The sequence below is a fragment of the Bubalus kerabau genome, chromosome 10 (assembly GCF_029407905.1).
Source record: "Bubalus kerabau isolate K-KA32 ecotype Philippines breed swamp buffalo chromosome 10, PCC_UOA_SB_1v2, whole genome shotgun sequence".
Classification (NCBI taxonomy): Eukaryota; Metazoa; Chordata; class Mammalia; order Artiodactyla; family Bovidae; genus Bubalus; species Bubalus kerabau.
This window is the reverse complement of record NC_073633.1, coordinates 92,093,603-92,110,138: the sequence shown is the minus strand read 5'-3', so window position 1 is coordinate 92,110,138 and position 16,536 is coordinate 92,093,603. Positions and strand designations below refer to the sequence as shown.

At 38.8% G+C, this 16,536-nt stretch overlaps 1 protein-coding gene across 5 annotated transcripts in view; it reads right to left on the bottom strand.

Moving 5' to 3' along the window:
* The window catches only part of TTLL5 (tubulin tyrosine ligase like 5), a 316,639-nt gene that overhangs the window by 292,396 nt on the left and 7,707 nt on the right, over window positions 1-16,536 (bottom strand). For all 5 annotated transcript variants that reach the window (XM_055538712.1, XM_055538711.1, XM_055538708.1 and 2 more), the window contains exons 3-5: window positions 16,042-16,148; window positions 3,701-3,783; window positions 2,329-2,435 (exon numbers count right to left, since the gene is read on the bottom strand). In XM_055538712.1, coding sequence (XP_055394687.1) covers window positions 2,329-2,435; window positions 3,701-3,783; window positions 16,042-16,148 — 297 coding nt within the window. The remainder of the gene's footprint in view (window positions 1-2,328; window positions 2,436-3,700; window positions 3,784-16,041; window positions 16,149-16,536) is intronic.

Below are 16,536 nucleotides of genomic sequence, written 5' to 3'. Positions count from 1 at the left end.
AAAGGCTCTCCTCATCGGTAAATATTTCACTTTTTAAAATATTATATTTTTTACTGAAATTAACATATAAACAGGAAAATAAACAAGTCACAAATGCAGAGCATGATAAACTTCAGTCTATCTGTGTGACCACCACTGAGCACAGAACATTCCCAGCACCCCAAAAGCCACCCTCATACTCCCACCCAGACACAACTCTCCCCTTTCATCCTTGCGTTTACTTCTTTCATTACATTTTCCACAAACAGCTTAGCCTAACATAACAGACTCAATGCTTGTGTCTTTTACATTATATTATACCTTTTCTATAAGAAAAATGTGCATACAAATTATGTTTAATACTTTTTAATTTCCTGTGATCATAAGGCTGTGTCTGTTATACATATATTGACCTATCATTACAGGAACATAGTACACAATTTATCAAAACACCATAAAGACTATAACTTTTGATTATAATATATATCATACAAAAATCAATTTCTCCATTTTGATAATTACACTATGGTTATAACTGATGTTAACAGAAGGAAAACTGGGTAAAGAAAACAAAGGAGCTCTGTATTATTTCTGCAACTTCTCTAAAAGTCTACAATTATTTAGAATAAAAAGTTACATTAAAAGAGCACCCAATAATATTGGAAACATTTTAAGTGTTTGCATTCTTCTTGTACATGAGTCAGCTGAGCTCCTACAATTCAAACAGGAGTCAAGAAAACATAGGTTAGAATTTATGAATACTGAGTTCAAATTGAGATGGAATTCCTATATACCTACAGTGTATTTCAAAAGCTATTGAAATAAATAATATATTACTAACAGGCATTAGGAATGCAGTCTCTACTGTAGGCTATTTTAAGACTGTTTAAATATTTCTTTAAAATAGCTGTATCTGATTTACTTCAACTACCCAGTCACCCATTTAGAAAACTAGTCACATCTTCCAGACATTAAGGAAGAAACTAAGGTTTAAACTATTTTCTGCCCATGAAGCTCAAATATAAAATGAAACTGGAACCTGTAGAAAAGATTTTAAATACACATTTATCTAAGATGATGAAGAAATTATTTGATGTCGGAGACAGCATAAGCTGGGTATTTATATACATTAACCGAATATGAGACAGTAGAACTGAATAATCAAGAAGAAAACTTCATTTCATAAAAATGAGGAGTAAAATACATGAAGTGATTGTAAAGAAAACTTCTTGAGTGAGTAACTGGGGCATAAGTCCTGGAAATAAAATATAACATAACCACTGAGCAATTAACACAATTTTTATTAGATCTGCATCTCTTCATTAGATAGATGAGATTACCTGCCCTCTTCCCCAACAGGCCATGTATCTCTCTGTCGTTAAATATTACTCACTGCTAGAATAAAACAGGGGATTCAGCATCAATTCTATTCCTGTTTCCTTTTTCATAGATGTAAACACTGAGAAACATAATAGCTAACACTTATATACAGTGTTTACTATGTGGCAGGCATGTGACGTTCTAAGCACTTCAGATCTTGATACCTAAAATCCTCACTATAGTCCTACAAAGTGTGTGTTATTAGTATCTTCTTTTTACAAATGAGGAAGCTGAAGCTCAGAAAGCTCACCTGCCCAAGATCAGTCAGTAGAGCTGAGATCTGGGCCCAGGTACACTGGCTACAGAGCTCCTGCTTCTAGCTACCAAGCAGTATTGCCTCTCGAGGCTGACATTAACCAATGAGACTGGAAGAAGTTTAATACAGCAATGATCCTCAACTCTTTGAACTATTTACTAATTATAAGTCAAAAGCCATAAGATGATCTATCATTAAAATTTATATTTAATGATTTATCAGCTGACAACTTGATCATGTCCTTCTTTAACTCTGTTAAAAAGCAAAGAAATGGAAATCACTAACAGGCTAAAAGATTCATCAATTCCATGTTTGGAACCCTGGAAAGTTTAACATCTCTGCATAATATACATATTAAGAATCTAGGTGGGCTATTCTTTTATAAAGGGGAAAAACAGTAACTGAAAAAGGAGGTGAGAGGTGAGATCTAGCCACATTGAGGGGCTCACAAGCAGCTCGATTTGAGGAAAGAGAATCTATGGAATTTGCAATCCAGAGTAGTGTATTTTACAACCATCCATTCTACAGAGCCCTCACAAAGTCTTCAACTACATCCAGGAAGGTGAACACCTCAGTTTGATTTATAGACGGCTGCCCTATATCACAGACTTCCTTTTTTTTTTTTTTTTTTAAAGATGTTAATTATCTCTGCTGGCTACATGCCTCAATGTCAGGTACCTATAAACGGAGCAAAGTAGCTGCAAGAGCATTACCTGGGAAAGTGATTAACCTTTTGTGCTTCAGAGAGGGTACGAAGTAAGAAGGGCTTCAGGTGGGATCCTGTCCACATTAGGTTATAGTCAGTGCTGCTCGGATGAACCTAAGGCAGATAAAAAGACAAGATAAGAACCACCAGAGACAGCCCCTGGAAGAAAATGGAAGAAAAAGCCATAGAGATTATTCACCCACAGAGCTGGTGGGCCCATTAGGATCTGAGCCTAGTAAGACAAAAAAGCTGAGTGTAAGAACACGGGCATAAGCAAGTTTAAAGAACTGTGAGAGGTGGGCAAGTACTACCTACAAAGAGTAGAATTAACTCTTTTATAGAAGTCCATGATACCTCTTAATATTCTTACATATCAAAGTAAGAGATGAGGACTGCCTTATCAGACTGTCCTTGCAGATGCTGAGTATAAAGTGATATCAGATCTAAAACCTTATACCAACTCAGAATTCACTCATTCACTAGAATTCATTTGTTCATTCATTCAACAATTATGTACCCTCTGCCTCTGATGTAGCAGGTACCACTTTAAACCCTGTAGATAAAAGATAAACAAAGACAGGATATAAACTGGTATCAGAACTTCCTCAAAATGTCTACTTCACATCTCAATGTAAGATAAGAAGTGAACAACCAGACTTTTATCAATTGTCTCAAAATGTCTACAATGAAAGTCTGTCCAGCATTTTTACCTGTCCCTATTGATACCAACATCCCCATTTTCCCAATTTTCTTTTAAAGGATCTGCCAATCGCCCACCCCCCCTTTCCCCCAAGGAGTGGACCCTTGACTCAAGCTAGTCCAATCATTCCATCTCCAGAATACAGCTCTTGAGTGGAGAAAGGCACAAGGACAATGAATAGAGTCAATTCATTCCACAGCAGCAAAAGTGGTCTTGAAGACTTCTGTTGCCAGATCCCTAGGGCTATTGCAGTCTCCCTTTCAAAGGCCTGCTTTTTCAGCTGTTCCTCTGATTCTGCTAGCCACTTTATGCACATCTTTACTACAAATTCCTTTTCCTTTTTGGTTTAAGTTAGGCAGAGTCTGTTTCTGTTGCTTATAATCAAAGAGCTCTAACTGAATATTAGATGATTCCTTATGGACATCTCTGCCTCTAGCTCATGCCTAAAAACATAGCAAGGAAAAAAAGTTAAAAAAAAAAAAACCCACACAGTCTTGTGGAAATGTTTTCCATGTATTTCATGGCAAAGCCACTCAGAAAGTCAATGCAAATTCTGCATCATCTCTAAGTAGGGGTCCCATGTACTTTCTAGAGCTAGCCTTGTTAGATCATAGTCAGTTAGGTAGCTGGGACTTTCAGCTTTTGAGCAAATCAGGTAAGGTAATGAAAACGAGCTTACTTCATGAAATCCATGGGCTGTCAGAATGCTGCGTACCAGGCGACTGTCTGTTCGTACAATCTTGTAAGACAAGTGATAACGTTCTAAAGAAAAACAGAATCAAGTTCAATAACAGGAAAGTTAACTGTGGAGAAAGGAATAAAAGAGATAAACAGTAATATGGTGGCCGCCGTAATTACACAAAATAACATTATACTGCTATCCTTATGCTACTAATAAGTGGATTATTTTGGAACAAGGGGATCTTAACCAGAGAACCTGAGGTTCATGGGGCTTCACAAAACATGGGGTGGAGGTGGAGGGAGAAATGACATCCTTATTTTCAGTAATTTCTAGTTGCAATTTAACAGTACCTTCAATCAGGAATGTAAGCAACAAAGCGGAATGGTACTAGCAGTGCCTGTGAGCCTGCCACCCAGAGATAGCAAGTATTGGAAGATTCTTTTACACTTGTTCAGTTATCTTAGAAAACCCCTTATTCTCAGGAGTTCCTTGGTTGCCTAGTGGTTAGGACTCTAGGTTTTTCACTGCGGTGGCCTGGGATCAGCCCCTGGTTGGAGAACTGAGATACTTGCAAGCGGCAAGGCACAGCCCCCCCAAAAAAATCACTTATTCTCACAGTATTTAAAAATTAATAGAGTTAACAGACCCACAACTAAGTCATGTTATTTAGCACACTAATAAAAAGCATACATATCACAAACTTGGTTTTGAAAAATATTCTGAGACTATATTTCAATACAATTTATTTTCTTTGTAGTCTTGTGTATCTTTAAAATACACCTAAAAAACAGTAGTCTGAGAAGAGACCCACAGCTTCCCCATACTGCCAACACCACTCACTACACCAAAAAAGGCTAGGAAGCCCTGTTCTAGATAGCCCCATGTGCAACAATTCTGATCACCAGCATATCTTAGACCAGAGATATGATACACTGGTGATGTGCAGATCGAAACCAATCTGCAGACCTGGCTTCTTTGTTCTCATCGTGCTTTAAAAAAAAAAAATTGAGGGGGGCTTCCCTGGTGGCTCAGGGATAAAGGATCTGCCTGCCAATGCAGAAGACCCAGGTTCCACCCCTGATCCAGGAAGGTCCCACATGCCACCACAGAGCCACTAAGCCCGCGTGCCACAACTATGAAGCCTGTACTCTAGAGCCTGGGAGCCTCAACCACTGAGCCTCTTATGCCGCAGCTACTGAAACCCTCATGGCCCAGAACTCATGCTCAGCAACAAGAGAATTCACCCCAATGAGAAGCCTGCACACTGCCATTAGAGAGTAGCCTCCACTCACCCCAGCTAGAGGAAAACCTGTGCAGCAAGGAAGACCCAGCACAGCCAAAAAAAAAAAAATTTTAACGTGTTAAAATAAATAAATAAAATTGAGGGACTTCCCCGGTGATCCAGTGGGTAAGACTCCACACCACCAATGCATGAGGCCCGGGTTTGATCCCTAGTCAGGGAGCTATAATAGATCCCGCATGCCACAACAATGATTGAAGATTCCGTGTGCCATAACTAAAACCCCGTGCAGCCAAATAAATGAATTAAAAATATTTTTTAAAAATTAAAAATAAAATTAAATTAAATTTCTAATCTTTTGCAATTGGAGGAATTCATATAAAAATATAGATTTCTGGACTTCTCTTGAAAACCCTGGCAACTTTGGGCTATCCCTTTGGCAAGGCAACAGTCAAGCAGAGATGTGCACATGCTTCTGTCAGTACAGACCCTCACTGTCCGGGTTCAGCACCTTCACCACTTGGCCTGCCTCACCCATTTCCTGCCGGGCCCCAGAGGGCACGCTGCGCTTGTGACTCCTGGCTAAGAAGAATGTCTGTAATCATGTGAGGCTTCTATATACCTTGAAAGACTAACATTTTCCCTGGCCCATTATATTCAATCTCTTTCTACACATCACTATAAATTGTTAGCTAAGAGAGATGGGAATACTAGACCACCTGACCTGCCTCTTGAGAAACCTGTATGCAGGTCAGGAAGCAACAGTTAGAACTGGACATGGAACAAAAGACTGGTTCCAAATAGGAAAAGGAGTACGTCAAGGCTGTATATTGTCACCCTGCTTATTTAATTTATATGCAGACTACATCATGAGAAATGCTGGGCTGGAAGAAGCACAAGCTGGAATCAAGACTGCCGGGAGAAACATCAATAACCTCAGATATGCAGATGACACCACCCTTATGGCAGAAAGTGAAGAGGAACTAAAAAGCCTCTTGATGAAAGTAAAAGAGGAGAGTAGAAATGTTGGCTTAAAGCTCAACATTCAGAAAACGAAGATCATGGCATCTGGTCCCATCACTTCATGGAAAATAGATGGGGAAACAGTGGAAACAGTGTCAGACTTTATTTTTCTGGGCTCAAGAGTGTGTGTTCTAAAGTTTCCTAGAGCTTATCTCTATAAAAACGATCAATACGAAGAGGAATTAGCTGAACTGTTTCACTCTAGCCATAAGTAATATTCAACTATGGATAAACGATCCAACTAATTTTGTAAATGCAAAATTCATAATTAAGAAATGGATTTCTATTTTTTCTACTTTTATGTTTATTACTTATTGAAATTTTAATTTACTCATACTGTTTTCCTCAATTTTGTATATTCATTAAGATTGTGACATAGCTTAATCCAGGGCACATATTCAGTTTCTGGAGATACAATGATCACAGTAAATTTAAAAGGTTTTTTGGAGTTTGTGTCCTGGTTTCAAGTTGGGGAAGGAAAGCACAAGGTAAGCGTGGAATACACTGCTATGCCAAGAAAGAGGGCGGTCACAGGGCTGAGAACACGCCACAGGGTCCTGAAGGGGCTCCCCAAAGCCAAATTTGAGGCAATTGGAATATAAGAATGAATGCTGACAGAAATAGATTTTTAACTCACTTATAAAAAAGAAAACCACCCATGAGTCCACACTGCTCAGAAGGTGAGAAAGCTATACTAGTTTTCTAGGGCGGAAATCCAATGCAAGTGCCATCAAGGCACGGGCAGGGCTGCACTCCTTTCTACTGGCTCCAGGTAGGATCCGTTTCCTTTCCTCTTCCAGCTTCTGGAGACTGCCCCCATTCTCTAGCTGGTTGTCCCTTTCTTCCGTCTTCAGAGCCAGCAATGGCAGGCCTAGTCCTTCTCACACTGCATCAGTATGACGCTTCTTCTGTCTCCTTAGTGACTGTCCTCTTTCTGACAAAGCAATATATTCCACGCCTATCTTGCAATTACATTGGGCCCACTTGAAGAATCTCCTTATCTTAAGGGTTAGCTGATTAGCAATTTTAATTCCTATGACCTCAATTCCCCTTTGCTAAGTCAGGTAACATTTTCACAGGTTCTGGGGATTAGGAAGTAGACATCTTTGGAAGATTATTATTCTGTCTACATAGAAGGGAAAGCTCTTCTTTACAGAAAAGCCAGCTAATAAATGTAGCAGGACAAACTGAAATATAAAACCACTATTTTACAAAAACTGTGATAATAGTAAGTGATTCAGACAAAAATCAATGAACACCAATGAGCGAGAGGCTAGTGGAGAATAGGTTATTCAGACATCTCAAACATCACTACAGAGAATGCTTATAACAAAAGGCAAGAGTACCTTTAGAATGAAGCAATCTGATAAATACTATCTAACCAAACAATTTAACTTGTCATCACTAATCATGCAATAAAATGATGCTATATGCTTCCTAATGTGATACAGAGTGACACATGACTTCATTAAGTGATAGTCCTGAAAATTTTTTTTCAACTTTTTTAACCTGAATCTAAATATGTGAAATCAATCTGACAAGCCCAAACTTAAGGACATCCACAAAGCAACTAGTCTGGAATCTTCACAAATGTCCATGCTATGAAAGACAAAAAAAAAAAAATCCACTAAATGGATGTAGATAATAAAGGAGACTAAAGAAATATGACAACTAAATGCAACCTCTGATTGGATACTCAATTGGCGGGGTGGGGGGGGGGTGTGGACAAGATAAAGAACAAAACTGGAACAATAAGAAAATCTGGGCGGAGACTATATATTAGATAAGATGGTTTCAGCAATGGCAGATTTCCTGAGGGTTATCTATGTACTCTGGTTATAGAGAGGATCCCTTGTTCTGAGGATAAACATGTTGAATAAGGTATTTAGGCGTGATGCACTTGAACTCATTTTCAAATGGTTCAGAGACAGAAAGAGAGGGAGAAGCAAATATGACAAAATGCTAATAATAATGTTAATAATTGTAAAACTAGGGAAACAGTATACATGAATTCACTGTACTATTCTCATAACGTGGGAGGTTTTATTTTTTTAAATAAAATGTTCAGAAAAATTAAAGAAAACCAGGTCTTTTTCATTATAGTAACTGATCACTGACATCCCCAGTTTTACATGTAAAAAGCCCAAGCCTCAGAATCTTCCTGCAATGCAAGAGACCCTGGTTCGATTCCTGGGTCGGGAAGATCCCCTGGAGAAGGGTTAGGCTACCCACTCCAGTATTCTTGGGCTTCTCCGGTGGTTCAGATGGTAAAGAATCACCTGCAATGTGGGAGACTCAGGTTCGATCCCTGGGTTGGGAAAATGGGAAGAGCTCCTGGAGAAGGGAAAGGCTACCCACTCCAGTATTCTGGAAATACTGGAAAATCCCCATGGACAGAGGAGCCTGGCAGGCTACAGTCCATTGGGTCGCAAGAGTTGGACACGACTGAGTGACTAAGCACACATCAGCTGCTGGGGACCAGGACTGCACCCGATTCCCTGCCTGCTCTACAGTGCCTGCCCCAGGCCACAGGGAAGATGGTCAGTAAGGTGTTTGGAAAAACACTGGAGTCAAACTGCCAAGGTTCAAACTTCTGGCTCTGCTACTTCCTGCCTGTCATCTTAAATAAGTTATTTAATTTCACTATGCTCAATTTCCTCACCTATAAAATGAGGTTGATAACAAAGGGACTTATCTTACAGGGTAGCTAAAAGCATTGAATCAGTTAATACATGTTGAGCTTTTAGAATAAGAAAGCTTGCTGATAAGGGAATTTCCTGACAGTCCAGTGGCTAGAACTTTAGGCTTTCACTCTGTGTTCAATCCCTGGATGGGAAACTAAGATCCCACAAACCACAAGGTGCAGCCAAAAAGAGAAAAAGAAAAAAGTTTGCTGATACATAGGAAAAAATTTTGTATAGTGGAAAAAAATAAAAACCACACTGCAAAATAGCTACAAATATATACTGATACACAGAATACATAGTAAATTATACACTTGGGCTTCTGAAATATCTGGGGCTTCCTTGGTGGCCCAATAGTTAAGAGTCTGCCTTGCAATGCAGGGGACATCAGTTTGATCCCTAGTCCAGGAAGATCCCACAGGCCACGGAACAACTAAACCCATGAATCACAACTACTGAAGCCCATCCCCTAGAGCCCGTGCTCTGCAACAAGAGAAGCCACCACAATGAGAAGCCCACACACCGCAACTAGAGAGCAGCCCCCACTCACTGCAACTAGAGAAAGCCCAAGCAGCAATGGGAGAAGGCAATGGCACCCCACTCCAGTACTCTTGCCTGGAAAATCCCATGGACGGAGGAGCCTGGTAGTCTGCAGTCCATGGGGTCACTAAGAGTCGGACACGACTGAGCAACTTCACTTTCACTTTTCACTTTCATGTTTCGGAGAAGGAAATGGCAACCCACTCCAGTGTTCTCACCTGGAGAATCCCAGACCGGGGAGCCTGGTGGGCTGCCGTCTATGGGGTCACACAGAGTCAGACACGACTGAAGTGACTTAGCAGCAGCAGCAAGCAGCAATGAACGCCCAGTGCAGCCAAAAATAAATAAATAAAAGAGCAATACCTAGTAAGCCTGGGCTCCCTCTCCCCAGACAGAATCCAGTGGAGAACTACAACTCTAAACTGAATCTACCAACTGCTCAAGTCACAACGACCTCAGCCATGTTTTCTTCCATACAAAAACAAGAGGCAGGGCGAGCAAACTGCCAAATATCCAACACCTAAGACTCTAACACACATCGCATCAGTTCTACTATGAGACTGTAGAACTGTCTCGTCAACCACTCACATGCATCCCAAAAGACAATCTGAAGTACTAGGACGCCCGGGAAGTTCCAGAACTAACTGTAGCACAGCAAAGACAAACAAGGAACCTATAATCTAACTGCCAGCTCAGAAGCACCTAGAGTAGTGACGTGCCCTAAGGAGTTTGTGGAACTAGAAGGAAGATAAAACTAACATTTTTTAAAATTACTTTAGAATTCAAGAATAACCCTTTCAATGGCAACACAGTGTATTTCTGCCTCCCTGTCAGAAGACTAGGTCCTTACCTGTACTGTTGACGATGGCGTCATTAGCCACATGTAACTTGAGCACCGCAAGGGTGACTAGTATGACAAAAGAAATGAATTTTTCATCTTATTTAACTTTAATTAATTTTTAATTTTAAAACTCATACTCAATTTGGTCTCAGTACAAGTTGGAAAACTTGTTTGGAACAACTTGAGCATAGGAATTTACTATAATTTCAAACTGTAACATTTATGAAATCTAAACACGGACCAAATGCTTCCAGTGAAAACTCTGCACCACATGGCGATGTACTAAAAGTGCAAAATACACCCTGGATGTAAAATATCGTCACAATTTTTTTATACTGAGCAAATGTGAAAATGATACTTTGGATTAAATAAAATATATTATTAAAGTTAATTCCACCTGTTTCTGCTTTTTTTTTTAAAATAAAGCTACTGAAGAATTACACCACATTTCTGTTGGACAGTGCTAGTCTATACAGATGCAAACTGATGAAAATGATACATTCAGGGACAGAACATAAAATGCTTCATTCCAGGAAAAGATTACTTTAAAGTGAAAATATCTGTTGCCTCTAAAATGCAATTCCACTTAAATATTCAAAGCATGTAATTTTGGAAAAAACATGGATATGGTGAGTAAAAACATATTCCTGGAATATTTCACAAATAAAGCATATGAAATCTTATTGTATGAAAAATATTAACAGTGAATTCAATGAAACATTTAATAACAGAAAAAAACAAGGTTGGAATCTCACACTCTAAGATCAACAGGAGATAACTAATGCCCCAGATACACTTCTCAAGGGGATTTAACCCAGGATTACTATTTGAGCAGATCTATGTCAGCTATATTTTAAGACAGAGGGGAAAAAAAAAAAACACCAACAGACCAAGAGTGTTTAACAACCCAGAAATCTCAGGAAGCAACTAATAAAACTGATTCAAATTGGTCTTTTCATAAAGGAAGGTGAAGAAAATTATTAAACCTCAAGGAATTAGGAATATATAGAAAATTCAAAAACAATGTTTGACAAAACAAGTTTAGTGGCTTTTTTTAAAACACAGGAAAAAAATCTAAAAACTTATAGGTTCTAGAAAATTGTGACTGCTTGAATAATGGCATGATTACATCAATGGATGCTAATGTCCAATAAATGTTAGGTATTCTAGAAAAGAAGGGTCTGCCTATTGCCACAGAATACATGGATTCATTTGTGTGACAAGCAAACCAAAAAGAAACATGTTTGAGGGAAGGATTATTTACTTCTGCTGTTTTTAACCCACCTTTGATGTTTTGACTCTAACCATATTTTTAGAGGGAGATTCTCAGCAAACGTTAGTAAATCTTCAGTGACTTCAACTTCTGTGAACATGAATGAATCACATGCCTTTAAGTGGTAACCTAGCAACTCGCTGAAGGGATTAGAATGCCAGGACCCTTGGGGAGGGAGGAAAATCCAAATCCCAGAAGCAGGTGCTAATCCTCATCTGAACTCTGGCTTACTGTGGGGCAAGAATAGACCTTAGAGTCATCTCACAGTAGAGTAGATCTTGTTCAACAAATAGAGTAAGCAGCACAGATTTTGAGTGCCTACTATGTGCTAAACATAACGTGATCTCATTCTCACAATGCCTGCAAGGTAGCTATTATCTCCATTTCACTAATAATGAAATGGATTGAGAGACTGTAAGTGATTGCACAAGATTCACAACTAGTAAATGCCAAAGCTGGGATCTGAAGTATTGACTCAGAACCCATGTAAAGATGCTTTCCACTATATCACACAACAAAAGTTCAGATGCATGGGATGTGACCTTTGGAGACAGCTACAGGCTAAGGCCAGGATTCAAAGCACTGCTTAAAATCAAAGATGAGTGAAGGTAAATGAAATGAAGACTATGGTTTTTCTAGTAGTCATGTATGGATGTGAGAGTTCGACCATAAAGAAGGTTGAGTGCCAAAGAACTGATGCTTTCTAATTGTGGTGCTGGAGTAGACTCTTTGGAGAGTCCCTCGGACTACAAGGAGATCAAACCGGTCGATCATAAAGGAAATCAACCCTGAATATTCATTGGAAGGACTGATGCTGAAGCTGAAGCTCCAATACTTTGGCTGCCTGAAACAAAAAGCTGATTGATTAGAAAAGACCCTGAAGTTGGAAAAGATTGAATGCAAAAGGAGAAGGGGGTGGTAGAGGATAAGATGGTTAAATAGCATCACTGACCCAATGATTCATTGAACATGAATCTGAGCAAACTCCAGGAGACAGTGAAGAACGGGGAGCCTGGCGTGTTATAGTCTATGGGGTAGCAAAGAGTCGGATATGACTTAGCGACTAAGCAACAAACAATAACAGAAAAACAATAGCAAAAATAAGCAAAATAAAAAGCTAATTCTTTAAAATGATTCTCCAAGTGGACAAACTTTTAGTTAGAATGACATAAAAGAAAAGATTCAAATCACTAAAATCAGAAATGAAGGGTGGATATTACTACTGTATAACAGAAACAAAAAGGATTACAAAAGAACACTAAAACAACTATATGCAAACAAAATTACATAAACTAAATAAAATGTGCAAAAAGCCCAGAGAAACACACAGATTACCAAAACAGACTCAATAAGAAACAGAACAGACAAGTAGAGGTTAAACCAGTGATCAAAAACCCGTCAACAAAGAAAAGCCCAGGACTAAATGCTTCACTGGTGAATTCTATCAAACATTTAAAGAACTGTGGTGGTGATTTAGTCGCTAAGTCGTGTCCAACTCTTTCAACCCCATGGACTGTAGACTGCCAGGCTCCTTTGTCCATGGGATTCTCCAGGCAAGAATAATGGAGTGGGTTGCCATTTCCTTCTCCAGGGGATCTTCCCAACCCAGGAATTGAACCCAGGTCTCCTTCACTGCAGGTAGATTATTTACCAACTGGAACTCTTTACCAATGAGGGAAGCCCATTTAAAGCCAATCTTTTTCAAACTCTTTCAAAGAGGAGGAAGGAGCCCATTCTGTGAGCCCAGCATTACCCTGATACCAAAGCTAGATAAAGGCATTAAGAGAAAACCAGAAAACAATATTCCTTATGAATATAGATGCAAACATCCTCAATAAAATACTAGCAAACCAAATCCAGCAGCATATTAAAAGGACTATATACCATGCCCAAATGCGATTTAGCTCAGGAATTCAAGGCTGGTTTGGTATACAAAAGTCAATCAACATAACATACCACATTCATAAAATGAAGGAAAAAAGACATAGAATCATCTTGATTGATGTGGAAAAGGCATTTGACAAACCCAATAGTGTTGTAAGATGACAACACTCAACTAAGGAATAGAAGGGAACTTCCTCAACATGATAGAGGGCATTTATGAAACCCCGGAGCCAACATCAAACTGAATGGTAAAAGACTGAAAGCTTTCCCCCTAAGATTAGGAATAAGACAAAGATGCCCATTTTCATGACTTCTATTCAACACTGTACTGGAAGTTCTAGCCAGGTAAGGAAGGAAGGGAAGGAGGGAGGGACGGAGGGATTGATAAATCTCCATTTACTGATCACATGATCTTACATAGAAATAATCCTAAAGAATACACACACACATAGTATCAGAGCTAACAAATGAGTTCAGCATAAGATCAGTATACAAAAATTCATAGTATTTTATACACTGACAATGAACAACTCAAAAATGAAATTAAGAAAACAATTCCATTTATAAGAGCATCAGAAGGAATAAAATACTGAGGAATAATGTTAACCAAGGAGCTATAAGACGTGCACACTAAAAACTGTAAAACATTGCTAAAGAAACTAAAGAAGACCTAAATAAATAGGAAGACATCCCATGCTCATGGACTAGAAGACTTAAATGTAAGACGGCAACACTTCCAACAGCAATTTACAGATTCAATGTACTCCCTACCAAAATCTAAACAGCCTTTCTTGCAGAAATGAAAAAGCTGGTCCCAAATTCATATGGAATTGCAATGGACCCTGAATAGCAAAAAAAAAAAAAAAAAAAAAAAAAACTTAAAAAAGAAGAACAAACTTAGAGGACTCACATTTCCCAGTTTCAAAACTTAGCTCAAAGATACAGTCAGAAAAATAACATGGCACTGGTATAAGGATACAGAATGACAGAATATTAAGAGTCCAGAAATAAACCCATACGTTCAATAGTCAATTGATTTTCAACAATAGTCCCAAGATTATTCAACAAGGAAAGAACAGTCTCTTCAACTACCCATGTGGGGGATTATCCACATGTAAAAGAATGAAGGTTGGACCCTTATCTCACAGTATGCAAAAAAGTTAACTCAAAATGCATCAAAAGACTGCTTAGCTCTAAATGTAAGAGCTTAAACTATAAAACTCTTAGAAGAAAACATAGGGATCATGACTTTGGGTTAGGTGATGATTTCTTAGATACGACACCAAAAGTATAAGCAATAAAAGAAAAAGTAGATAAACTGAATATCATCAAAATGAAAAACTTTTGCCATGAGAGAAAACTATCAAGAGCATGAAAAGACAAACTACAGAACAGGAAAAAATATTTGGAAATCATTTTTCTGATAAGGTTCTAGTATCCGGAATGTGTAAAGAACTCTTACAACTAAACAACAAAAAGACAAGCAACCCAATTAGAAAATAGGCAAAAACCTTGATAGACATTTCTCCAAAGAACACATGTAAATGGCCAAAGGGGACATGAAAAGATGCTCAATGACAGTAATAGGGAAATGCAAATCATAACCATAATAAGATACCACTTCACACCATTGCTGGTGGGAATGTAAAATTGTACAGTCACTGAAAAATCCTTTGGCAGTTCTTTAATAAGTTAATCACAGAATTACCATCCAACCTAGCAATTCCATTCCTAGGTATATACCCAAGAGAACTGAAAACAAACAAAAGATTGTACATGACTGTTCACAGTAGCACTATTTACAAGAGTCAAAAGATGGAAACATTTATCTGTCAACTGATGAATGGATAAACAAAATGTGGTGTATCTGTACAACGGAATATTATTTGGGCTTCACTTGTGGCTCAGCTGGTAAAGAATCCACTTGCAATGCAGAAGACCTGGGTTTGATCCCTGGGTTGGGAAGATCCCCTGGAGAAGGGAAAGGTTACCCATGCTAGTATTCTGGTGTGGAGAATTCCATGGACCGTACAGTCCACAGGGTTGCAAAGAGTTGGACACAACTGAGCGACTTTTACTTTCATATTTATCCATCAACTGATGAATGGATAAACAAAATCTGGCATGTCTGTACAATGGAATATTATTCAGCCACAAAAAGAATGAAGTACTGATATATGCTACAACATGGATGAACCCTGAAAATATTATGCTAAGTGTAAGACGCCATACACAAGAGGCTACATGTTGTGTGGGACCATTTATAAGAAATATCCAGACTAGGTAACAGCACGGAGGCAGAAAAACCAGTGGTTTCCAGGAGCTGGGATGAGGGGGTTGTGGAATGACTGTTCAATGGATACTGAGTTTACTTTTAGATGAAAATGTTCTAGAATTAGTAAATGATGATGGCGGAACAATACTACGAATGTACCAAATGCCGCTGAGTTGTCCACTGAAACGATGAAAACAATAATTTTGTTATGTGTATTTTACCATAATTGAAGAAAACAATTATCACTAAACTTTGTGTGATAATCATTTCACGATACATGTAAGTTAAACCACCATGCCACACACCTTAAACTTTCTACAGTGCTGTATGTCAATGATCTCTAAAGACAAAAAAACATAAACACTTGTACACATAACTCTAAAAACAAAAAACAAGGAAAAAAATTTAATATGCAGAAAACAATATAAGGAATCATAAATAATCCTTTCAAGTATAAAACATCATGAGAATCTTCTCCTGACCAAGGCCCTTTCCCTAAATGTGGTTATCACTTTCTCCAAGGCGAGGTTATCAGGGCCATGACCAGCCCTGCCTTCTTTGGGGAAAATCATACCTACCTCCAATTACTCGAATATTGTTGTCCTTTGTCAGAATAGCCTCAGCATGGAATACCAAAACTGGGATTCTCCTGCAGCCTCCAGTCCACATGATGCATGGATTATCTCTACAACCGTAACAGAAGGCTTTATTAATTCACAGCTCAAAATCTGAATTGACCATTGAAGCAGATCACCGGGGTTGGCTGCTTAGCAACTTTCCCCTTCTTCTGGAACAAGCATTCCAAAAGTGCTATGGGAAACCATTTCTCTCCCATTCTCAATCACGTGGTCTGTTCCAGATGAACTCCATCCCTGGGGCAGGGACAGGCCTTGATTGACTTCAGCCAATCAGGGTTTTGCACACCCTAGTTATAGTTACTGGTTCAGGGATGAGGACATGAAGCAGCTGGAGACAGTGTGTTGGGAGACAGTATGGCCCTCCAGGAGAGGGATCCTTTCTTCCTCTTCTGAAGCAGCTTTGAGAGATGGCCTCCTCCCCTTATGTGTAAGAGA